Below are 25,854 nucleotides of genomic sequence, written 5' to 3'. Positions count from 1 at the left end.
TATTAAAGTTTTTTGCATTTAAAAATCCCACTTGTAAAAAATTTACTTGGATTATAAAAATACATTTGACAATTTTTAATTTGTATAATTGCAATTATACAGGACATTCTACAAAAAAAAACTCATTTTAACGATAATAAATAATTGATTTTTGTCATTAAGTATTTTAGTAGCTAAATTTTGAATCAAAAGTTTTATATAATATAAATTCTATATTAAATTAAATTAAAAATAAAGTTTTTGATGCATCTCTCTTGCGATTACATAACAAAAATCCTATAATATACAATAATATATATAATTATAATCCACAATTACTTCAAAATTTGATACGTATATTGTTATATAAGAAACATCCTGTATAATTAGAAGACTTTTCTTCGAGTTTGTTGTCTTCAAAGAGGGGATTAAATTGACCCTCACGTCCGGCTACACGGTCTCTTTTCACAAAATTTTGCGGCACAACAACACTGGCTTCATGTAACGAGTTCTTAATACGATCCCCGAGGCCCCTCCTACTTGCGACGTAAGTGGTAGCCCGTACTGCTTCGCAAGCAAAACCCAGCGCCTTGTATAAGGTAAAGGAGAAGAGCGAACCCTCTCCATTTTTGTGCAGCCCTCGAGCTGTCTCAGCGACAAGGAGGAGGACGAAATCTATGGCTTCGGATACGGGGTCTTCAGCAGACAGATGCTCCAGCATCGACAGCAGAAGCTCGCGCTCGCAACACAAAACACGACCGCCGCCGTGACACCGGGTGGACCTCAAGCAACCTACCAAAGGTAAGAAGAAACGCACTCTCGACATATATTGCAATCCCTTGTCCACAAATATGATTTGGTTCACGTGGATCGTAGACAACCTAAAGATATCTGCTCACTGACAATTCCAAAAGAGAAAGTATATAAGAGAATATGCTTGGAGCGAGTCGCAGGAAGAGTAAATGCAATGACATAACAATAATTTAACAATTAGAGGAATTAATAGAATGAGTTTGAATTAATCGAAAAATGCTTTAAATTTGATAGATTTTGAAATTTTTTAATATTTAGTTCCTTATCTGATAATTTTAGTTATTTTTTAACATTATTTAAATAATAAATAGCTATAAATAATAAACAAACTTAAATAATTTTAAATACATTTTAAATGAGAAAAAGAGAGAGAAAAATATGAACCACCTAACGATTACTACCTAACACGAACATGGACTTGTTGCTACGAGAGAATGCTAACGCGGTGCAATCGATCACTCATGTTCGACATCGAACGTTTTCGTTGTGAATACTACAAATCCGAGAAAACTCGGAACAGGGTGATTTTCACATTTAACGATTTGACCCGAATAGGTAGATAACGCGCACGTGTAGCGCGCGGGAATATTGAAATATTAATGCTGATGGTTTATCCAGTTAGTTCGATATTTTGGGCGTGCTGATTAATTAATCTTCTCGAAACGAATGCAAACTGATTATCGTAAATATATATTCTCGATACTGAATTTCCATGTTCATGAAACGCACGTATTTTTGTGCTGCGTTTAATATTCGATTCGCACGAGAAAAAAAACAAAAAAAAACGACACGTTACTGTAAACGGACAATGCTGAAATCTAGCTGGAAGTAGAATTATTTGAAATTGGGTTGCCAACATGGAATAAATGTTTTGCTATTATTAGCTGTGCTACCTTTTTTTTTACTTTTAATATTTTTAACTTCCTCAACACATATCTCGAAATTAAAAATCGATTTTGGCTGCTATTAACTTTTTATGTTGGATATTGAGGACGTGAAAATAATTAAAACAGATCTCAACCGTTGGCAATCCTTTATATTTCATGATATTCTAATCTTTATGCACTTTTGCACTGTATAAACGCAGCTCCGTTTTCCGGACCGTTCGTATAACACGCCACGCGTACCGTCCGCTGCCGCAGTCGCGCAGTCTGTTTATTATCCGTAATTGCCCATTGCTAACTGCTCTAACTGATCCGAAATACCATCTGCGTGCAGTCTCGTGCCGGCTGCTTGATATTTAATGGCTAATTAACCGGCGAACCGAGCCAGTGAGCGCGCTTGGCCCGGTATGCTTGTACTTGCTCGACGATGCCGCGCCGCACTATTGCGTGGAGGCAAAACTGAAAGACGACGAGAGCAAAAGGGAGAGAAAGACACCGTGATATGAGAGAGAGAGAGAGAGAGAGAGAGAGAGAGAGAGAGAAAGAAGAGAGAGAGGGGAGGCATATCGCATTATTAAATTCCATTATCGCGCCGTGGCCATCGACTGTTTTCGTGCACGCGCGAATAAGCACAGTGCTGAACCCATGAAACTGCTCTCTCCTCTCGCTACTGCGATAAGCACGCCCGTTTTTGCGAATGAGTACGCTTCCACGGACCATATCCGCGTTCTCGGTATCCGTGCTTTGCGATTCTGCTCATAATAACGTAGAATCTGAACTGAATTCCACTGGTCTCGTGAGAGAACTGTGAGTGTCCGCGAATCAATGATATCGACGTTCATGGAATTATCGAAAACGGATTCTGTAGATTTTAGATTTCAGATAAAAAAAGACGGAGATATTTTTTTTTACAAATTTTTAGGAGTTTTTTTTTAAACGTTAATTTAATGAAGTTTGAAATAGTCATTTGTAGATTGAAAATGTTAAAATATAAATCACTATGTGCTATTATGGACCTTGACATACTAGAATTATCGCTCAATCTATTGATGCCACTAATTTGCGGCAACTATAAAATTAATTGCTTGGAAATAACGATCGATTGGGTGAAGCTTTTTGCGGATTTAATTGGCATTCTGCCACTATAAATAACGAGAATCGAAAGTAGCACTCTTCCATTATTCTCCTAAATAAGGAAGATCGAGAGAAAGAGATGATAATAAAAACAAAAGAAAGGAAATAATTATGGCCGCGGAGAGCAATCAATAGCTATCAAACCGTCAAGTTAATAAATATTAAGAAAAGATTTACAAAAAATCCTTCCTCTTGTAGAATTTAATTTGTTTGCAAAAAACTCAATACAATTATCTCTCTGTATTTATTGGCGCTTATACAATTAAACCAACCGTGTTTAATTGCATTTGATTAATTTTTTATAGCGAGATGTAAGATATCTTACACAAAGTTAGACGGTGAGAGTAACTGTAATTGCGCGGCGGTCATCAGTGAGAGAATTATCATTAACCGGACGAATGTAATATTATATCTTTATCGCATATCGTTGGAAAGTTATTTGCTTAAAGAAATTTCTGCGTCTCGAAGGACATTAGGCGGGGATTTTTAATGGGCTCATAAATTTCATCGCAACGCTGGGCAATGTTGGTACAACGAGTCGAGCGCAGTCTCCGTTTGCTTACATACGCCAAAATAATTACCGACTTCACGGTAATTTATCGCAGTGCCATAAAGCATGCGTGGTATCGTTACAAGACGAACCGCGAAAACATTAAAAAAAAAAAAAAAAACAAAAAAAAACCGATAAGATACACGTTGCCTTTCGCGCCCGATGTTCCAATCGGACTCGTGATAGACGCAACAATTTCTAAATAGATTCACCGTGACCCAACAACTATCTTCTCGCTGAAAACGATGAGCTGCTTTTTGCGAATTTCTCCCGCTGTCACGCACGATCAGGGTCGCAGCTGCGAATATATCTATCATATTTATGACGTTAACGAAATCAATTTTTCTTTTGCGATGACTTTTAGGTATTTAAATATATTCAATATTGAATTCATCATATGAATGATGAATGTTGAAAAAGGATATATTTTTTTCTTTAAAAAATACAAGATAATAACGAGAGACATAAAACAGCATGTGTGATATTTTTCATGTTTTTTTTTTTTTTTAACGACAGTTGCGTGACTAATTCAGCCTTTTACTTTGCAACAATAAATATCTTTCTCGAGATAGGAACAGTACATATGAGATTGCGGGATATCAACCGGCCGGCCCTGCACACAGCCGCTTTTATCCGTCTTCCGAGCGAGAGAATCCATCGTGCTCGCCGTCGGAACGCGCGTCGAAGCGGCTAGACGATGATCGCGGAATTCATTAGCAACGCGGAGATGAATATCGCGTCCGATTGACGAATGGATCGCGTGCATTAATTATACGCGGTTGCGCACACGGCCGACGAACGCTGACCGTTTGTCACACGGTCGATGATGCGTTTAACGATTACCCGCCGATGATGCAACTGGCCGGCCTGTGGCTGGCCGTCACGTCTTTCCAGCGAGGGTATTTGCGCGCGCGAACGCAACGTCATTATCATAATGCAGTAGACAGTCCGGTTTTTCGGACGCACACGTTTTATTTTACTTTCTATGGAATTCGTTTACACGACGCGCCGATTCGTTTATGTAAATCGCGCACATCGAGATTAAGTCGATATGATAAAGTCCTTTCCATTCAAATTTTTTTACGTATATTTTACTTTAATCCTTGTCAACGCTATTCCAGTGTCTGTTACCGTCGTCGGTGTATCCCTGTAACGATAGGGCTCGAAATAATTTATAATAGAATTAATCGACCGCCAACGATAGGCCGAACGGCTTAACCGCGCGCTACGTGTAGCCGCATTCGCGCGGGCGTCGGAACATTCGCGTTATAAACAATCGCACGGGCCGTGGTCATAAATTAATAAACGGACAATAACGCGGCGAAGTAAAGCCTGACTGACGTGTTGACAGCCAGGGCCGATGGTCGGTTTTGTCGTGTCGACGGGCAGGTAATCCTATCGACTCGTCGGCGCGTCGCGCTGCGTCGCGTCGCGTCGCGTCGCCGCGCGCGCCAAAATACGCGCGCTCGATTATCCGCGCTGCGAAACTCTCGACCTCGCGCCCATCATTCCGCGTATAATCGCAGTTTAGTCCTTTCCATATTTCGGTGCTCGCATCCGGCCGCCTACAATTGTTGGCCGTGTGCCGCACGTTTCGATCGATCTATCCGGTAGGACAAAACAGATTTTTCGATCACACCCCCGGATGAAGCTGTCGAATCGCCATCGTTGCTTCTCGTACGCACGACCTCGCGCAAGTATATTTACACGGCAGTACAATTTCAATGCAGCAGATTTAAATTTTATGATTATTCGGATAATATTTTATTATCTTTATGGCGCAGCATTCATAACATATTTGGATACATGAAAATAATATTGTTGAAAATTCTTTTATTATTGTTATTATCTAGTGTATATTATTATTGATCTACTCTATATACTATTATTATCACCATTCTCACTACTGTCACTAAATTAAAATCACGTTAAAAATGATTTAACGTTACTATATATCTGAATCTTGTTTCAAAATTATGAAGCATCAAAATAATACCATGTGTCTGTAGATAATATAGAATTTAGATTTTTATCACTTCGCATGAAAAAAAATACGATTATTAAATATAATGCAATCTCGTAATATGTATTAAGTGTAGATTTTGCGGTGATGTACATTTTATACGAAATGCGCGATTATTTTTGTTAAATAAAAATAGCGGACTTTGTTGAAATTTCAACGAGGAAACGTGCGCTTATGAATAACGACGGAAACTGCTATTCTCTCGTAAATTCATTCATTATTACAAATGTATCGCGCGTGATTATACTGGAATCACGTTAATGCAGCAAACCGGATACGTGCCGTTTCTATGCCCTTCTCGGCAACTGCGCGCTGCGTATTCAGCGTCAACCGCAGACGTGTCTTTATCCATAAAAAATATTAAATTTAGTTTGCAATTTGGTTAGTTACCATTGGTCATGTTTTAAACGTATGCAAAATTAGAAGGTTTTTTATAAACACAAAACTGTTTTACAAACACATAGCATAGTTTTACTATAAATGTAACGTTTAGCTAAAATTGCTTTAAATTGATACTAAATGTTACGTGGATATGAGAATACATCACAAGTTCTAAATATTTAGATAATTATATCTCTTTAAATTATTATATGTTGAGTTGAAAAATTCAAAAAAGGCGAAAAGAATCTAAAAATATTTGAGAGATGCAAGGAATATAATAAAAAATTCAAAACATTTCGAGAGAATATTCAGAATTTTATCCTTGCTTTCTTCGCAACGCTGTGTCATTAATCTCTGCTGCTAAACGCTGCAGCACAATTCAAATATCTTACAAATTTTTTTAAAGTTAATCTTCTGAAAGAACCGTATGCAAGGAGCGAGAAGCAACATGAAAAACGTAAACGGTCGAGGATGCTCGTTGCTGGTTCCATCGGAAAAATTTGCATAGCACCCGAGTATTTGTGAACTTGGCAGCGAGAACGGGTTAAAAACAATCGAGCCGCGTGCTTTTCTGCTGTTTTCAATCCTATACGATAAACCGTCTCGCATACGAGTATCTTATATCAGTTTTCGCACTTACTTCGGTGATTTTGGTACCGCAGTTTCATCAAGATTCCCTGCGCGGGCGGCGGAAACGTTCCGCCATCCATTTGCGTCGTACGACTCGGAGCTTGGTTCTTCCGACGCCCACTCGCCGTGGTAATCATGACTCTTAACAGCTCTAAATCGATTGCTACTCGGCACATAGCGACGTTCGTCGTTACTTAAGGAGGAAGCAATCACTTCTTCCAAGTCTTGGATGTTGTAAGCTTAAGTGAGAAAGGAAGTCTTTTCAATACAGTTGTATCGTTCGAACCATGACAAATGCAATCGATTTTACGATGCTTAGGTCTCGGCCAAATAAATGTCGGGTTTTTACGAGTCTTGCAGCTTAATTTTCTGAAGATTTAATCGCTTAAAAAGCACAATTTCTACTTTTTATATTTATATTTATGATTTACCGATTTTGCTGATCAAAATTATTGCGATCAATAGTATTGATAAATAAATATACAATTAATGATAACGTTTTTATAAAATTTTGATAATAAAAGTTGTGTCTAAATTGATCGAAAAATTTGTAATTGACGGAAGAATGCCAACATTTCTGAGACATCTGTGTAGAGCCGGTATTTTCTTTCTCGCGAAACGAACAAATCGCGAATAATAAGCCGCTGATATCGCTCGGATAGTGTAACGGTTCTTCGTTTGTACTACGTTGTCGGTAGAATCTATTACGAATCCATTCAGAAGAAGAGGCCACTCAAGGCAATCGATTCCGGATGGTGGACCGTAGCTGAGACAGGAAGAGACCGCCGCGCCGTCGAGGCTGAGAGCGGTCCGACCGGAATTGCAGCGCGGTTTACCCCGCTGAGATGTTAGCTTTTCGTCAAAGGGTCCTATTAGTATGCGGTTAGTATTACGGCGCGGTGTATCAGGATACGCTGAGGCAACGACGCGATCTATTACCGATTCTCTGGCACGTGAACTGCCGGCCTATTCGTCGTTCTCCATTCCGCGGGCCATTCTGCCGTCCTCACACCATTATTGAACACGGGCGCGCGCGCGTGTGTGTCTATCCGGGGACACTTCTCGACTTCCTACAATGGATCGCTTTGTAGAGCGTTCGATAGAATCGAGAATGTTGGATCAGCCAATAAGACGATTAGCCTACGCTCCTGACTCGACCCTTAACGTTAGCTGGAAATCGCCGTGCGCACATTCCGACGTGATCCACCGTAAGCGATCGACTGCTCGGGAGAATACTTGAAATACTTCAGCGAGTACCGTCATTTACGACGATGCTATGGCTTTACATGTCCCGGGACATGTATTGGAATTCATAAATCTCTTTATATTTTCATATATCTTTTATCTTTTATAAAACATTCAATTACGCGCGTCGCGCACTAAACTATTTCCGTTTAAAATGTAAAATCTCAATACATTGTAGTGAAAAATATGTGAATTTTAAATTGCTAGGCCTACCAATTTTTATAGCATAAGATTTCGGTCGCTAATAATGAATAAAATGTTAATATTCTTATATTACTCTTTCTTTCTTACATTTTAATATTCTTTTAATAATCTCTTATAAATTAATAGATAATTTGGTGAGCTAAAATTTTGAGAAACTATTTTATTTATTTAATCTGAAATTCTAGAAAAGCAAACAACAAGCAAAAAATAGCGTTATGGACTTTTATTTCTTTATAACTCATTAATTATCTAATAAAATATAATCTGACTAGTTAATACGGCAAAGCAATTAAAGTATTAACAAATAGTACTAAACGAATGCTGCTGTCCTTTTCCCTCTCTTTCTCACTCTTTTTACTTGTCTCTTTGTACTTTCGCACGGTTTCAAACATGCACACGTACATATTTGCATTCCGCAAGCGGGCCGTCGCGTACGAATGGACTGTCCAATGACTGTAATTGTTAGTCAATTAAATACCGCTACACGTTGTAAACCACTTTGATCTCTTGTTTCGTTCATGATAGTCTACATAGAGGCGCGTGATAAAAAAAAAAAAAAAATTGCACAATCATTCAGTGAACAACGTACGGTTACACGGGGACTGCGTGTGCCGCCACGGAAACCTACGTTAACGACGTAATAATTCTGCAATTTTACCACGCAGAATTGCGCATTTGTTAAACCGCATGTATAATGCGACCTTTGACCATCATTACATAATTTGGTGCCTGTAGGGAGGTCATACATGGATGCATGAAACAGAATAATCTTTGTTTTCCATTATTATTGTGAGATATTATTCAAAAATGGAAATGTCAGATCTTTCTGCTTTCGTTATAAATTTACGCAAACTGTTTTGGATGTTATTCACATTATTATCCAAAGTATTGTATAAATTATTTTAGGTTACAACAGAGCAGTATTGAACAATTATATATCTATGTAATTAGATAAAATTTATATATATATATATAAAATAATTGTCTTTATTCCTTTATCGCTTCCTTTTGCATTTCGCGGAAAAGATAATCCCTTCAAAGCTCTCGCTAAAAAGATATTCCGCAAGCAATTTGCGGTACGTAATACTATTTTGTGCATTACGCAAACGGTTGCGTTAAACTCGAACGAAAAGCCAAATCGCGTCGCTATAATACATCGTATTACATACTAATTAAATTGAAATTAACTCTGCAAACACTAGCAAATTCATTATCGGCGCGTAATAGTATCGAAATGCGCGCGAGTTGATCCATTTCACATATCAAAGGAAGTATTAAATCTCGACGACTAGCCACTGTATTACGCTTAACATCAATACCCGTCACTTTGATACTACCGTGTATCGATCGTGTTCGTCCGGAAACCGGCGTTACCACGGCGAAATATCGCCGCGAACGAAAACGAATGGGAAACGGAGCGGAAAAGCGTGTAGACGCCGGGCGGTCTGCCAAGCGGCAACGTCCCTTTAATTGTTAGCATATTTTAACCGTAATTTTCCTCTGTTCCAGTTGTCTGAGCCCGAGATCTGCGTTCTTCTACGAGTTCCCGCCTAACGGTAAGTCGCACATAGACTTCGCAGGTTCATTTGTCTCTGCTTAAGATTTAAGAGGCGCGAGGAGAAAACTCGAGCCTCCTCAGCCCCGTCGCGCCTTTCATTTGCGAGGCAAAACTAGAGCGCGTACACAAGTTTATAAGTACTGCTCCGCGAGTACGGCCAGCAGCCATCTGGATACTAATGCGTACTTATTAACATAATACCGTATTTTTATTCGACAATTTACTTAAAGCTGACTTAGCATGCTCTATATATTATTATGGCAGCGTAGTGTTTTAAATTAATAGTCCAGATCTAGTTTTAATAACACGCAGCCCATTAATATCACACTCAAATACCTGCAATACTCGAAAATTCGAGTTATTTCATATATTACTTCCACGGTTTTGACTTTCCATGACAACACAACGTAAATTGTGATTAATAAACGACGACCAGTTGCACAAAGTCCCCCAATTACGTTCCTCCTCTTGATTTATCTCGATACTCGCAGTGTACAAATCATTCTGCGAGCGCAGTAACTCCCTAATAGATTGAGAAAACTATGTCGAGGTACGAGGGTTACCAAAGGAGCGAGCCACATCAAATTTGAATGCAGAAGGTTATTTAATGCATCGATCGTAGGGCTTTGCATGCTGCATACATTCTCGCAGCGAAAACGCATACATACGCGGCGCGGACGCGATTTCCGAGGAGCGAAGCACCGCTCCTTCGTGCACGTCTTTCCGGATGAAATACATCTAAACGGTTTAACAATGCCACGAACGAGCGCTACCTTCTTTTCTTCGCGATACGCGGGGGCTGTATCGTTATGTGGTAATGCGCAATGTAGAATCACGCCATGCGCCTTTGCGGTCGGTCACCGATCCTAAAGTGGATCACGCGCGCGCCAAACAACATTGTTTCCTCGCGAATAATCCGGATCGAAGAACGTGTACTTGTAATCTCATATTCAAACCGAGAGAAGATCGAAGTCCCTCGATAGCTTGACTTGTAGTTGCTTGCAGCTCTTAAGCGTCTTAGCATTAGCGAGAGTGATAAAGTTATTTGCAAATCTACTTACAGCGTTGAAAAAGGCGAAGAGAAAATTCCTGTGCAAATTGAATTTGTTTACATATAATAGTAACCAATTCTATTCATTGGATATAAGCGTAAATGGAAGAAGGAATATGTGAAAGTTTTAATTTTTATAATTTTATACTTGCTTCTTTGTTATATCATAATATAGCATTTCATAATTAATTTATGCGCAATTGTGTATCTATTAGTCGCAAAATACGAAATTTTTAGACATACATTTACTATTATCTGATTCTATCCGTCCGTATATCGTATCGCACGTGAGAAATATTCCGAGTTACGATTGTGTGTATTTCTTCGAGGCGGCGTTCAGGTCCACCACCGATTTTTGCCGGTGAGATACGCGCCGGAGAAGGTAGTTATATTACTACTGCACATGCAATCGGCCTTGCACCCGGGAGAGGAGAAATAAAACCAAGACGAAGAGGCGCGTGGTGGCGCGTTGGAATTTTTCGAGATATCGAAAAACACTTTAGATCCCGTATTGGAAAGGCGATCGAGAGGAAGGCAGTGCGAGCGATGGGGGCCTAGCGTTGATATTTCATTTCTATTGACTTCTACGGCCACCCTCGTGCACGTTATACCTTTTCCAGCTATGAATACATAATTGAGATCGAAGCTTTTTCCCTTTCTTCTCTCGATATGATATATATATATATTTCTAACGCTGACTTATTTTCTATTTCTAACTCCTTTCGATTGGAAGTAGTCGAATTTTCATAGTCTATTTAGTTTAGAACACGGCTAATATATTCACCGGATAAATTTCGCTTTAGTTTAACATTTTATTTTCTTCCCATATGTTTTAGCTTGAATTTTATTTTTTATTCCGGGTGTAATCTTATTTTTACGCATGCATTATTTTAGTCACATTCTCTCAATTTATTCGATGAGCAATATTGTTCATCCGATTTATCTGATATGCAAAAATTTTACATCTAATTTGCCATATTATAAAATATATTCTCTCCGCGTGCTCTCTTCACACATATTGTATTTCAATTATTTTATTGGGCAAAATATTTGCATAAAAATACGACACGCATATGTATATTTTTATGAAACGTCGATGCTGTTTGATCATTATCATTATTGCTGTAAAATGTTCATAAAATATTTTGCATTTGTACGGAAACAAATGCGGAAGAATCTGCATTGTAGCGGATTAAGCATGTTATGATGAGAGCCGCGTTACTCTCTCAAATTCTAAAATTCCTGCAGCCGACGTGTTCGCATCGAATTGGCGAGTCGTTGACACCTCTCGACTGTCTTCCTGGCCAACGACGGGTTCCGGAGAGGAGGAAAGGCATCCTCGTGTAATTCTCGATTCCTACTCTCCTCACGGCGCCACGCCGCATGGCAGAGATACTCTGTTGAATCGTAGGGACTAATCAGTTTAGGGCGGAAACGCGCGAAGCGGTGCGCGCTTAACAGTAATTCCGTGTAAGAGGCGTCGATGCCGGATTGCTGCAGCACTTAGCAGTTGTCGCGTAGTACACAACGGTGTACGGTGGGGACCGACCGACCGAGCCAGCCAAGCCCAGAGCCCAAATCTCGTGCGGGGCGGGAGGGGGGGTTGCCGGGATACGCAAACACCCTCGCGCGCGGGTTGTGCTTGCTTGGCGAAACGCGTGGACTGTGAGAGAGCAAGGCCTGTTTGTCTGGACTGGAATCCAAGTAAGAGGGCGGGCGGCCGTGCGCAGGCAGCGACGGAGAGAAGTTAGGGAAGTGCGCTTATCCCTGCATAGCGTGTGTAACTGCATCCTGTCCTTCTCTACTAGTAATGCGCATGCTATGCCATGTCGGGAATCCGTGCCGGGATAAATGGTAATGAATGCATCGTACATTTACGCGCCGTTACGATGAATTCGTCGAAATGTCACGCGCGTAGCTTTGTGCTTTGAACAAGAATAGGCAATAGATATGTCTGAGGATTTCCAAACATTTCTGTGCACTTTACACATTTGTATACTTTTCGAAAAAGTACAAAAATTGCTAATATATACTTTAACGCTTGAAATTAAGAATCAATTATATTCGAAAGGCTTTTCTTTAATTATGAGTAATTTGCGTAATAATTATTTGAACAATTGTGAAAATTTATTACACATTAAAATATTATTTGCCAACAAATGTAATAAAACTAAAAAGCAGACGATTCTTGCAAGAATTTTGAGCTCGGGGAATTTTAAAAGCGACGCAATTTTTTGTAATAATTTTATATCTAATTTGAGCAATCTAATTTTGATCTAACTTTATATCTAATTAATAACTTCCTAAGTGAAAAAGAAGAAAGATGTTGCTGCATTTTTGACATTTCTAGAACAATATTTACGGATTATTGTGACAAGATCAGACGCGGGTACATTGAATATTCTCCGTGACGAAATGCATCGTCTGTACGCAACGGAATCCAGCTAGAATGATGCGTTTATCCTACGTGCAAGTGCATTTCGCCAACGTCACGTTCCGCTTACTGTGACGATCGTACGAGAGCCGATGATTGTGTGTCGTTGCGCTACTCACTCCTCCAAGCCGCTGTGAAATTCCGTGTCCGACGAGCGAACTCCGGCTGTTCAAATAAGAAGTAACGAATGGAGCGCGTATTCTTACAGGTCTTTTTTTTTCTTGCAGACGACATGTAACTATAACATTTTATCTGGTTAATTATTTCGGCAGTTTATCTCTAAAAGCAATATTGAATGGCGCGACGAAATTATTATGCTGCCAATATTAGCAGAGAAAAATTGTATACCGCCTGTTTTTTAACAATCCGATTAATCATTTTTAATTCAAGTACTTTTTTTCTGTGAAAAGCATTCCATCTTTTTCCAGATTTTTATAAAGCGTACAAAAGAATAAAATAATAATGTAATGTTTGACATTTAATTATTTTTTAGTGTAGAATATAAAAATTAGCCAATTACACTACAATTATGTTACATGGGCCTGTTAATTTTTTTAAAATTAAATATTAATAGAGTTTTATATGCGTTCACGTTACATCGATTTTAAACAAGAACCCAATGTATTGTAAGGGTGGATATTGTGCGTGAATTGATAGTCGTTGCAAATTCAATTGCCGGAATGCTTACTCGGTGGATTGATTCCTTGGCCACTGATTGCTAAATACGCATCTGTGGGAAAGCAGATCTGGTCTGTCTGGACCAGAACTCCGGTAGGGAAATGCGCGTTTGTCTGTCTCGCCGCACATTGAATTGCACCAACATGCCGAGCTTTCACCTAAAATCCAAACGGCGGTGATCACGCTTGTATTCCATGACGTACGGTTAGATTCGTCGTACAAAGTTTCATATGTGACAACTTGCAGCGAAGGCTCAACGACTTTTGAACGTGGATAAACGACTTCTGAACATAGATCAAAGTAAAGATATGAAAGAAAAGTTTCAAAAAACTTTTTAAAATCTGAATTTTTCACAAAATAATACGATAAATGGTCGTTTTTGTTGATTTCTCTTTGTGACAGAGATATTTTTTCGTAGTTTGAAAAGATACTAACCTTAATAGTACTGTTTTGTAAAATATCAAAAATAAAAAAAATGTCGATCCTAATTAACTTAATATTTCTATGAGCATATGATTGTGCTATTTTCTGGGATCTGGGACACCCTGTATATATACGCAATGTGCTGTTTGTCTGTATATCAAATTTGCTGTGGAGTTTACCGAAATTAAACATTTTTCCACGTCGATCTGTTGAAAGCGATTCAAACAGCAATATATCTTTGTCGTTGATGCGACTCTACTCCTTTTCGATTATTTTCGCCTCTTTTTTTGCCATTTGCTACGAAAGATGTGTAATCAGCCCCCGGGCTCTTGGATAACGACGCGACGAATTGCGACTCCATTGGCCGTTTTTCGCGACTAAAACCCGATCGAAAATACATTCGGCGAAAGCAAAAGGGGAAAAAAATAGAAAGTAACGGAACACGTTTTCTCGAACGACAAACCCGACGGCAAGGCTTTTTAACGCGATTGCTCTCTGACGGCGCGCGTCCCGGCTGTGTTTCCGTACGAGCAATTGAATCACTGCCGGCAATCAAGAGGAACTTTCGCGCAAAGAGGAAAAAGCGAATCGCATGGCGCTCTGCAACGATTGCCGTAACGCGATTTGTCCGTTGCGATTCGCGGCCCAGTTATTGTGCTTTTAGCGACATTGCCTTCGTCGATTGGTTTTTCATCTCGGATGACACAACGTGGGATATAATAATCTAAAAATGTAGTGAAAAATGAAGCATTGCTTTTGAGACTGTCCCGTTTCGTTCCCGTTGGCGCGTACCGCTCAAAGAATAAAATGATTATAGCGCTTGTTGCTGTCTGGCACGACGAAAGTGACCAGAAAAAATCTTATCACGCTTTAATCATATCCGCAATTTCGACGCTTCGATCGGCGATATTTCATGGCCATTACGCAGCATCGCGAAAGAAGCTATTCTTCGTAAAGACGCCTTCGCAGCGAGAAGAATTAAGCTCCGTATATTAAAGCTGAGTCGAGTTCCTTAGCGCGATATAGGTGATAAAGCGGCATAAGCTTAACTTTCTTAGTGGCACATCAATTGAATGATGAAGGTAATAAAAAGATACCGGTATATGCTTTTAACGCCATCATACTACTTTACGACTTATAGCGTTTCACCTTTGCGCAGGGCTCATAAAACAAAGTACCGCAAATAAGGAAACTTGGATAAATAGAGCAGTTCGCGCGTGATTCTTCAACACATCTTAATATTGTTCTACGTACCGTATTTTTCATGGAACTTGTTATTTGTTTATTTCAAAAAATTCAAAACTGCCAGATTGAAAGATTTTTTAAATTTTGGAAATTTTTAAATCTGAAAAAAATATTGTAGAAAAACATACATGAAGAAAATGTTGATGGAATTTGACGAAACTGTGCAAATATTTCAAACGCAAAAATTTTTAGTTATTTAAGAGATTTATCTTTATCCATTATTGTTATTATTTTAGTTTAAAATACATATGTTTATTGTAAAATAAATGCGTGTTTTAACGATAAACCCCATCGAAATTTTTTGGTGAACATTCGAGAAAAAATGTGCAAAGATTGCATATATTAAAAAAAGAGTTATTAATTTTTATGAAAATATGAAAGACATCGCGGAAATTAGTACCGATATTGCTTATTGTGTAAACGGAAATCCTTTTTCTCTGTCTCTCTCGTCGTACCATTCATTCATTCATTCATTGGATGAATATATATGACTGGCCGATTAATCACGAAATGACTAAGCAGTTTGCAGATTGGCTTCACAGACGTAGTTGGAAATATTCTATTCAAGTTCAACTTTCCCCGTCCTTCACAAAGTCACGGAGTGATGTTCGGACAGCACGATGGGCTCGCTGCGAGACGAATAGTAAACGTGATGGGCGGCGGTAACATAGCGCAGCGGATATTAATAACTTCGATACGTTCGTAATGGCCGTTTCCGCTAACAGCTACTCGAGGTTGCGCTTTTCACGGCGCCGTGTCGCGCAAAAGCCCCCACGGACGTTACCATTGAAACGTCTCCATTTCAAATGCCGCTGGGGGAAATACAACATCATAAATCATCGCCCCAAACGCTTACGGAGCGCGCCGGGCAGGGAATGCGTTAATCTAAGAAAGATTGACGTCCGGCTTTCCTACAAACAGGATATAAAGCACGACGCCTCGTTTCGCGTCGCCGCTTGCCGCGCACACGGTCGTCTCTCTGTTATGCGCGTTTGCGTACACACGTTAATCTTTCCGCGGCCACGATTAGAATACTTTCTTCCAACTGAATGATTGATAAACGAACGCGGCGCATCTCCGCGCCGCGCTCGTGCGGTATTGCACGGCTGTAATTCGCGGCTAATCGACACTCGTTGCAATGCCGAGAACATGCCTTGCCGCTGAACACTGGCCGTCATCGGGCGCGCGGGCAACGGAATGCAATCGAATTATCGTGAGCTCATCACCGGCATTTCTCTCCCGGCGCGCTCCGTCCCTTGTCTCTTGCCTACTCGGTCGTTCTCTCCCATTAAACAATACCTTTATGCAAATCATCCCGGCTTAATTGCGACTACTTTGCATGCGTGGGTTATCCGCGTGACAATCGTGGTATCGTAACTGCCAATGGTATCGCTCGCGGCCTCGGGGACCGACTCACCGTCGTTTTGCGCGCGCTACCGTACCGCGGTGCACAATGGACTTTACACGAAGAATCCTGATGGCTACGCTGTGACATCGTAACAAAATATTCTCATTATCCCCGTATCCGCATTCTTCGCTTCTTCAAAAACGTCTCCCGGCGGTATTATTATTGCCATTATGCGTCTCCAGAAATTAGGTACGCGCATTGTTCGGCGTACAATGATTTAATTTCATGCGAAAAGAAGGACGGGCCAACGGAATTTATTCTTTACAGCATTCACGCAGCAGAACGGTTTGAAATGAAAAAAAGTATGTAATAACTTCCTCTTTAAAGCGTATACAATTAAGATACGATCAAGGATCGTAATCTTCCTGACGACGTCACGCATGGACTATACGTGCATGGGAAACATTCAGAAATAATGAAATTTCGTAGTAAAGTTGACCGGATAGGAGTAAAAATGATATATAACATTTCTACGTATGATAAAAGATAACAACATGTATGACTAAATGAATATTACTTGTCATAATGGATTAAATTGTGCGAGATACAAGATGATTAATAAATGCAATTATGATGTAATTAAATATTGTGCCAAATAAATCTCTTTTATCCCTGCAAAGCTCGAATGCGTTCGTAATATTTTTTCGAGGTTTTGATGCATCCTGCAAACGCGCTGCTATTCTTGCAGAAATAAAAACGCTCCGCCGGCAATTAAAATATTAAACACAGGCGCGAATTGCAAAAAGAAGCGTAGCAATAAAAAGTAATCGTTTTCGCGGCGCAAACCCACACCTACACACATAACCGAAAACCCTTTTGCAACGCGCGCGAGTACATCGTGCCGACCCTCGCGCCACCCTCTTCTCAATGAACACGCCGTTGCAAAAAGGAGCGAGCGCGGTCTGATACTTTTGTGTACGCACCACCCCTCCGCGTCACGGTGTAGTCATGGTAACGACACAGACAGGGCTCCAGCGGCGCGACAAAAGCGTGACGAAATAGGGAAGAATAGACAATAATGACACACCACCGGTCGGACAGGGCCTCTCGACGTGACTCTCAACGCCGCGAGAACCGCAAGTGAAGATCGCCCGTGCACGCGACACCACTTTCGCCCGCATGCCTTGGAACGCATCCAGTTTTCGCACCCTCGCCGCTTTCCCATCTATTTCCATATCTCGCGGCTCCGTCCGTCCGTGTGGCAGGCTCGAGGTGTGCGTCGAGTCCCCGGTGTATTCTTCAGACGTTGCAGCGCGCGCGTCACTTATCTCGCCACCTTGCCGCCACTTCCGCGCCGGTGTAAACGTATCGCAAATAAGTGAGGAGCGCTCCGTCAAAATTGACGCGTAGAGATACATATCTCTTCCTTTAAGCCGCGATAATTGTAGGGCTCGGGGTGCTAATGCGCTAAGCCACACGAAGGGAAAGACTGTGCGACTGTTGCTTATCAGTGTATTTACTTATAAATTTGATTACAATCCCGTAAAAAAAATATTTATATTTGTTTTGAAATAATGGATCGGGAAGTAAAATTGAAATTTATATAGGAACTAATAACCCGAATCTCAATAATATGCTTCGGAGCTATTTGGATTTACTGGCCTGTAAAATTTGATCTATACAGTTCGTTCACAGCGTTTTAATGAATTATATCTGGAATATATTCAAGTGATTCGTAATAAAAATATTTATAATTTATTTTTGAAAAGTTAAATATATATTATTAAATTATGAAAAAATTCAATTAATGGAAACTAAAAGTTACGAAAGGCTATAACTTCTAAATGGATTTCTCTGTAAGTTGTCTTAAAGAAATTAAAGAGTCAATAATTAAAGAGACAACAAGAAGCTTGTACATTTACATAACCGAAAAAGTAAGTCTCAATGGGACTTTTAACTTTTCGTCAGCTTGTGCGAGTTTTATGTTGAAACAGTATTCGCTTGTGCATGCCTTGGAGCGCATCCAGATTTTGTAATCTTCACGTTTCCTCTCTCTACTTTGTAGTTACATCATTCGCATCATTAAGGTTTGTGTGCTCTATCGCAATCTCATTAAAGTTGATTCCTTTAACGTTGTTTAACACTAATTTCAATTTGCCATGCATTTCTTTTTTTTTTTTTTTTTTTGCCTGTTGAAGTCTACCATGAAAAAGAATGAACTATAATCAGCGTTAATGGGCATCACGCAGCGGGAAGAAACAGGATACAAATCTTTGTAAAGCAGATGCAAATGTTAATTGGACATTCACGCAATTACGGCTTATTGCCGACACATCAAGCTTTGTACGATCGCATAATTGCTCGTTAGAACACAATGAATCTGCTTTTAGCACGGCGCGCATGTTATTTTATTAATACGTACACCGGGCGCGTAATATTGCCGGCAGGAAGTTTTAGATTTAAATCAGACTTCATTCAGTTTTACGTGATATTGATCAAATATTTTTACCGATTACAACAGTATAATTAATTATTCACTTCTCGGACCGCCACGTTCCGATGCGAACAATATCGGTTGAGTGAAAAATGGATTGCCCGATAATATCGGCATACTCTCGTCATTTATCTCCGGCCGGTTCATTTATTTGACGCCGTAAAAAAAAAATAGCGAACTTTAAGCCGATATTGACCCAACTCCGCCGTTGGCCGTAGAGGCTGCGCCGCGAAAAGGACACACCATAAACCGTGAAGATTACTCCTTCAATATTCATGTACTCCCGTCATTACCATAGAACCACCTCTAAAACCAGTCGCCCGGCTCCCCCGGGAAGGAGCTGGGCTTCGAATAATTTATCCCAGCATCGGCACCCGTGCAAATAAATCGTACGCTGGCGAGAATATGAAACCGACAAGATTCGCTGGTAAATAGCAAAAACACAGAAACGATTCTGTATGAAAGTCGATGAAACTTAGGGTTCGGATTGTCACTCGTAACTAAACGTGTCCGATGTTTGAGTCATTACGTGCGATCGATGACAATCGATTCTCCCGATAGATTCAGTTATCGCCAAGCTCTGCGTCGAGTCGCGTTTATATCGGCGGAGACAGGGAGAAGAGCCCCGGGCTTGGATAAAGAAGCGCTCCGAAACGAAGTAAATTGTTGAGGAGGAAGCAGAGAAAGGAGAAAGAAGAGGAATGCCATTACTCCGCCCGCGAAGCCGAACTCGGCGCCTGCGAAGCGCAGGAAGGAGGTGTTGGATGGAACAGGTGCAGAGTGGCGAGGGGAGAGGAAGAAGAAAGTGGATTTTAATACCGCTTATTTTATTCATGCTTATAACCCCGCTTTCGCCCGCTAAGGATTTTCATAATAACGGTCTTGTCCTCCTCTCCGCTCGGAGAGTCCGCGGGCATTATAGGCGAGAGATAGTCGACATGTCGAGCTTACGAAATTTTTTTTCTGTGCTCCTGAAAGCAGAATAATGCGCCTGCGGCTCTTATACAAATGCAATATTTTCACATATTTCGTTTCTCAGTTGTGGAGAAAGTGTATGGTAATGTGACAGATGTAACGCACGTGTTTTGGAAATAAAATTCGCGGAATATAAAAAAATCCTTTTGCGATCTCTAATAAGAAACTTCAATAAATATATATACTAACGCATCTCGACTTAAAATCCGCTTAACGCTGCAAAAATATGGTCAGTTATTCAAACGTATCACGATGATTGTAAATTCTCAACGAAACGCGCGCGTTATCGTTATCTAGCGAAATTTATGTCATCATCAGACCTTTGCGGAAGGACCATTTGCAAGATGTCTAACAGCATCACGTACATCTTATAGAATCCAGCTACTCTAAAGTAGTTTGTGTTTGCAAGATTTTACGACTGCCCCCGAGGGTCCGCGAACATTGTCTTTCCACTATGTAAGTATACTCTAGCTCCGGATTGCCGGCTCCATCCTCCCACTGAAAATCGAATTTGGCACGCTGGTGGCACTTCTTCCTCGACATTTCACTTCCGGCTCCCAACAAACGTTTCCCCAAGTCGCATCTCCGCGACTTTATTATGCGCGTCACACGCGAGGCACTCGGCAGCCACTTTCCGGCCGCGAACTTCCGATTTTTCTGGCCATAACTCGGGCGTGTAAACCTGAGCTTGCAGAATACGTAAGACTCTTCTTGACCCCGACGTCTCCTTTTTACGCGGTCGGGCCAGAGGGGAGAACGTTAACTTCTCTCCCTATCCGCGAAAAGTTTTCCGTTCCCGCACCCTGTTGTCTTTCCCTCTTCTTCGCTCTCTTTTCTCTCCGTCCATTCTCGCATCGGCTTTCTCCTTCGCGCTGCTCTAAAACAATTCACGAAGGAGCGAAGAAGTTTCGTCCGGGACGCATACCAGACAGTGAGAGAGGGAGAAAGGGAGCGAGGGATAGTATGAGGGAAGATGGGGTAGAAAATCGCAGACTTTAATAACGCGTTTCCGCCGGCACGTGAAATTCTTCTCGCGTTGAGGTACAATGCGGAAAATCGAGAACACCCGCCGCGGAAAAGGGCGCACGAAACTCTCCTCGTAATTTACGGGGAAACGTGCCGGGAGTCGAAAACCGGGCAAATATCATTGCCCGCTTCTTTTTCCCCAGTGGTCCAGTTATAATCAAGGGTACCCTCACGAGGAACCAATTGAATTTGTCGGCAACCGCCCGCACTATTCCCGCCACTCCTCGCGAAGAACTAATTATTAGACCGCGGAGTTTCCGTTACACGTGCGCTCTATTTGAACTTTTATCATCGAGCAACGGAAAGCTAATTGAAACAGGTCGAACGATATGTTTATCTTAATTAAGCAACTAACGGGCGTATCCTGTTCTGTTACGTGTTAATATTTTGCTTTTTGCGCGGCTAAAACCGCAACGATCGACAACATTCTCACAAGTTTTTGGAACTTGGGAGAAATAAAAAGTTTGATATTTTTTATTGCAGCAATTTCGTTAAATCCTGTTATAGAAATATGGAAAAATTAAATTATATTTTAAGGAAAGAAAAAAATTATCTGCGCGTTGATATTTAAATCCACGGTCGGGAACAAGTCCGCTACCAGCGCGCGAAGCGAAGACGAAAAGCGTTCCGGGGCGAAATCTCGGGGATTGGATAATTTTTCGTGTCCACCTTCGCGTAAGCTCGGGGCTACGTACTTACAATCTAGAGTACGTCGGAGAGACAGAGACGGAGAGGCAGCGGCGAATAAAACGGGAGAGAAATAAGGGGATGAGAGCCGGGCAGGCGTAGAGAGTGTCGCGCGGATGCAGCCGGCTGTAACGTAACCGAGTCTGGCGCCGTATTTGTCTTTCGGTGCAGCTATTTTCCCCGTGTCTCACTTTGCTTTTCTTCCACATCTTTCGCCTTTCTCGTTCTCTTCTATCTTTCGGCATTGCCATTGGAAGTGCATGCAGAAACGTTTCTGCTTTTACGCACAGATAACTTGCTGTGAGTAATTTTTGGCGTGTCGTCACAATCACCATTAATCGTTGTAGAAGGCTGGTAATGTTGAATGACAGAATTTCAATGTATTAATGAAAATATCTATAAAATAATATAAAAATATAGAATTTTAGCCAAAAATATGAAATATGAAATATTTTTGACACTTGAATTCTTGATTCAATAAAGTATAATAGATTAAATTAATCAATGTTTATGAATCAAAAAACATGATAAATTTGTATTGAGTTTTATTAATAATAAAATATTTTCTGTTCCTTAGAAATGAACTGAATAAATTGCTTAATAATCACTTGATAATTGCTGAACAATGATATAATTTCAATCAATAAATAAATAATTCAATAAATGACAAATTTAATTTTGCATTATTGCATTATTAATTTGTTTGTCTAAATTAATGCAGCAATAGAACTACCTGCACATCTCTATTCGTACAATGCGGTTTTGTTTTTAGACATAGCATCCTAAGAGTTTTACCATAATTACTAAATTAATCTTAGTGAACTTCTTGTTAATTAATAGTCTTATATGTAATTAGCATCTTTACGAAGAGACTCATTACGAAGGGGTTTTACCGGTACAAAGACTATGCACTTATTATTCTGACACTTGCTCTTTCTCTATATAAACTTGGATAACTAACGATGCTGCTAGGAAATAACAAAAAATTTAATTACAAAGGGTGCCGCAGTAATTGGAAGCAGTTCTTAGGAAAGACAGCGGCATTCATAGCAAAAATTTTGCCAAACGGTGGAAACTTGGTATCCTTTTTCTTATCCCTTCCAAGATTCCTCCCGTTTTCTTCTCATCTCAATTTCCCGCGCAGTCTGTCAGCTGTTACCCTCAGCACCAAACTTCCTCGCGTTAGGAATGTCCGCATCGACAAGATAGGTGCGCACAAGCGTCGACGTTGATCGCTTAAGCAGAAGCTGTTCGAACGAAGCTGTTCCGCGAAATTTCATAAAAGCGCACGAGAAGAAGCACTTCCACCGCCGGTTCGTGGCATTTGATTCAAGAGCACGGGGGCCGCGAGTGTATTAGGCGCTTTTTGCACGTGTTCTTTTCGCGCGCGCGCGCGCGCCCGCGCACTTAAGTACCGCTCGAATTTCGTTTCGAAGCGGACGCCGACGACGATGAAGAGGGCGGACTCGGCTCGGCCGTTTTATCGCGGCTCGCCGCTGAGCAAGCAGGGACTCCATCTCTCACGCAACTTCAGGATTTGATGCATGTGCCGCCGGAACATTTGTTCGATCCCCCTCGAGCTCCCTCTCGTCTCACACCCGTTCTCTCCTCTCGCTCTCGGGCGCTTCCCCTCTGGCGGAGTCCCTTTCTCACCCCGCTCCCCTCCCCCCTCCCTCTCTTTCTCTCTTCGGTGTCTTCCTTTTCCTCGAATTTCTTCCTCCTACCGTCGTCCTGCCCGTTTCCCGCGCGCACCCCGCGCCACGGTCTTCGCGAGGGTATTGGACCTACCGTCTCCACGGTAGGCAGGTTTATTTTTATTCCATACGATTCATTCGATTGAACATGACTTGTGGTTACAGCCCCGGCGATATATTTCCGATATTACGGGACGACATTCCAACTCTCGTGGTCCCGCGAGTCTCTTGTATTCTTTGCCCATATCACCGGCTCGCCCCGCGCTCTCGCCGCCGACCGCGGTAAAATACGTACGATCCTCCCTAGAATAATAGTAGCTTCCGGGGAATTCATGGGTGCGCGCCCACCCGTTTTCTCATGGGTGCGGGCGAAAGGGCACGTAGCGTTGCAGCTGGTTCGATTTCAGAAATTAGCCCCCACAGTATTTCCTGCGGCTCGTGAAAACCCTTTGTCGGGGTAAGGGTCGTCCGGCAAAAGACGGATGCTGCCGCATGGTGATCCGTTAACCCACATACGGAAAAGTACACTTGAGCATAGGAGAGGAGCTCTCGTAACTTGTCTTAATTGCAGCCGTGAGTAATTGAAATCGTAGAGAAAAAGGGAGCAAATTTATTTTCGTCAAAGCGACTTGGTTATTGATTTTTAGCGTATTTATATCGAAAATTACCAACACGATCTGTGTAAAATTGATCGTTAAAGTCTCTTTTGTTAATTGCATTTAAATGTTGTGATTATTTTCAATATTAATAAATCGTACTATACATAAAATTCACCAATCAATCTATTGCGCACAAATATTTATTGATTGTTTTAAAGGGGAAGATGCGAGCAAAAATGCACTAAATATATGTATTCAATATGCAACAGGCTTATCAATTACAGATTCTGCAAATTAAAATGAATCCAACTTACTCTTTAATTGCGCATTATGTTGTATTTTCAATCTTAAATTACTCTGTAATTACCGTAATAATCTTCATTTTTCAATTTAGTCTTTAGTCTAGATTATACCATGAATTCTACAAACTGGTATATAAATAAAATCTTGATGATATACAGCAAACTATCAGGATTATTAATCTTGGTGGTCAAATAAACATAGTGCGCGCGACCACGTAAAATGTCCGACTTAACAAGTCCGTAGCAGCTGCAAAAGGCCAATTTAAAGAAGTTAAAGTCTCATTTAATATTTGTCACGACAGCAGTTTCCGTTGCTGTACAATGCGCGGCGACGCGATGTCATTATTGCTGAAACAGCGGACGCATTCGCTGCAAAATGCGGACCGTAATAATTGCGCGGCAACGTTAATTCGTTTCCCTCCTCGCGCGAATAATTTTCTACGTAAATACGCACATGCATAATAGCGCCTCTCCTCCCGCCACGGCTGCCTAATTAACACGTTACGCTGTCCTAACGCGTCGCTTCGCCCGAAATCGATATAGCGCGCGGCATTAATTATTGCTTTACGATAGTCCTTGATTAAATCACGATATCGCTGGTTACCGTCGACTTGGATGTCGTAACCAATAGTATCCACCTGGTAAACACTTTGCCGCCACGCCGGGGAAAATTCAGTTTGCCGCTCGCGCATTAACTGCATTCTATAATACTATCGCCATTGCGCCGCTAACGATATTGTCGTAATTGCGCGTGCCACGACGTAACTAGGTACTCAGTAACGATCTCAACGACATTAATACCTTTTATTGGTTTCCTTCTAAAATGTTTTCCCTAAGTATAGGTGTACTATTTGTCTTCAATTTTTAAATGAAGGGATGCTCGAAGGGACGCTACAGACACGAAATTCATTAAATGTTTGTTTTAGCGGAAACGAGGTTGAAAAATGAGATGATAGTGATACGAAGTTAGATGATTTCTATTTTAAGAATCAACGCAATAGTTTATAGTAAATTGTTATCTAGATTAGGAAATTTTTGTTACGAATTAAATTTAAAATTTTAATCCGTATTATATGATAAAAATGGAACAAATTAAATAATTAGAATACTTAGAAAATATTTTAATTCAACGCATTTCAATGAACGTAATTCAATCGATGTCACTATATCATCCATTGTTTACTTCCATTTATGAGTGTCGCTGGGAATTCGTCGAATGCCCAGCGCAATGTCCAATTTCAGTTAATATCTATTCTGTTTATAACGCGGGTGATGGTTAATTTTCGCAGGCCTAGGGGATACTTTGATGATGACCGTTCGATCGAAAGCTCAATAATTCGTTTCAGCTAACGCCCACGTCGTAAAGGTGGCTAATTAGGTGGCGCTATGTCAGCGCTAATAAACGGATGCGTTGTTACTAACACAATATAACGTTGTTGTGAGCGAGCGACCAGATAACTAACGGCATACCTGAATTATCCCTTAATGAATAGCGAT

The 25,854-nt window shown here is 40.7% G+C and overlaps 1 protein-coding gene and 1 long non-coding RNA gene across 13 annotated transcripts in view; one reads left to right on the top strand and one right to left on the bottom strand.

The window, feature by feature from the left end:
* The window catches only part of LOC105672082 (uncharacterized), a 167,042-nt gene that overhangs the window by 83,477 nt on the left and 57,711 nt on the right, over positions 1-25,854 (bottom strand). The gene's annotated exons all lie outside the window — the stretch shown is intronic.
* Positions 1-25,854, top strand: part of LOC105672085 (Shal K[+] channel interacting protein) — a 281,338-nt gene that overhangs the window by 212,699 nt on the left and 42,785 nt on the right. For all 9 annotated transcript variants that reach the window (XM_067358253.1, XM_067358252.1, XM_012366793.2 and 6 more), the window contains 2 exons: positions 617-780; positions 9,353-9,399. In XM_067358253.1, coding sequence (XP_067214354.1) covers positions 617-780; positions 9,353-9,399 — 211 coding nt within the window. The remainder of the gene's footprint in view (positions 1-616; positions 781-9,352; positions 9,400-25,854) is intronic.

Source organism: Linepithema humile, chromosome 6 (genome assembly GCF_040581485.1).
Source record: "Linepithema humile isolate Giens D197 chromosome 6, Lhum_UNIL_v1.0, whole genome shotgun sequence".
NCBI classification, from domain to species: Eukaryota; Metazoa; Arthropoda; class Insecta; order Hymenoptera; family Formicidae; genus Linepithema; species Linepithema humile.
This window is presented reverse-complemented; position numbering and strand designations above follow the sequence as displayed.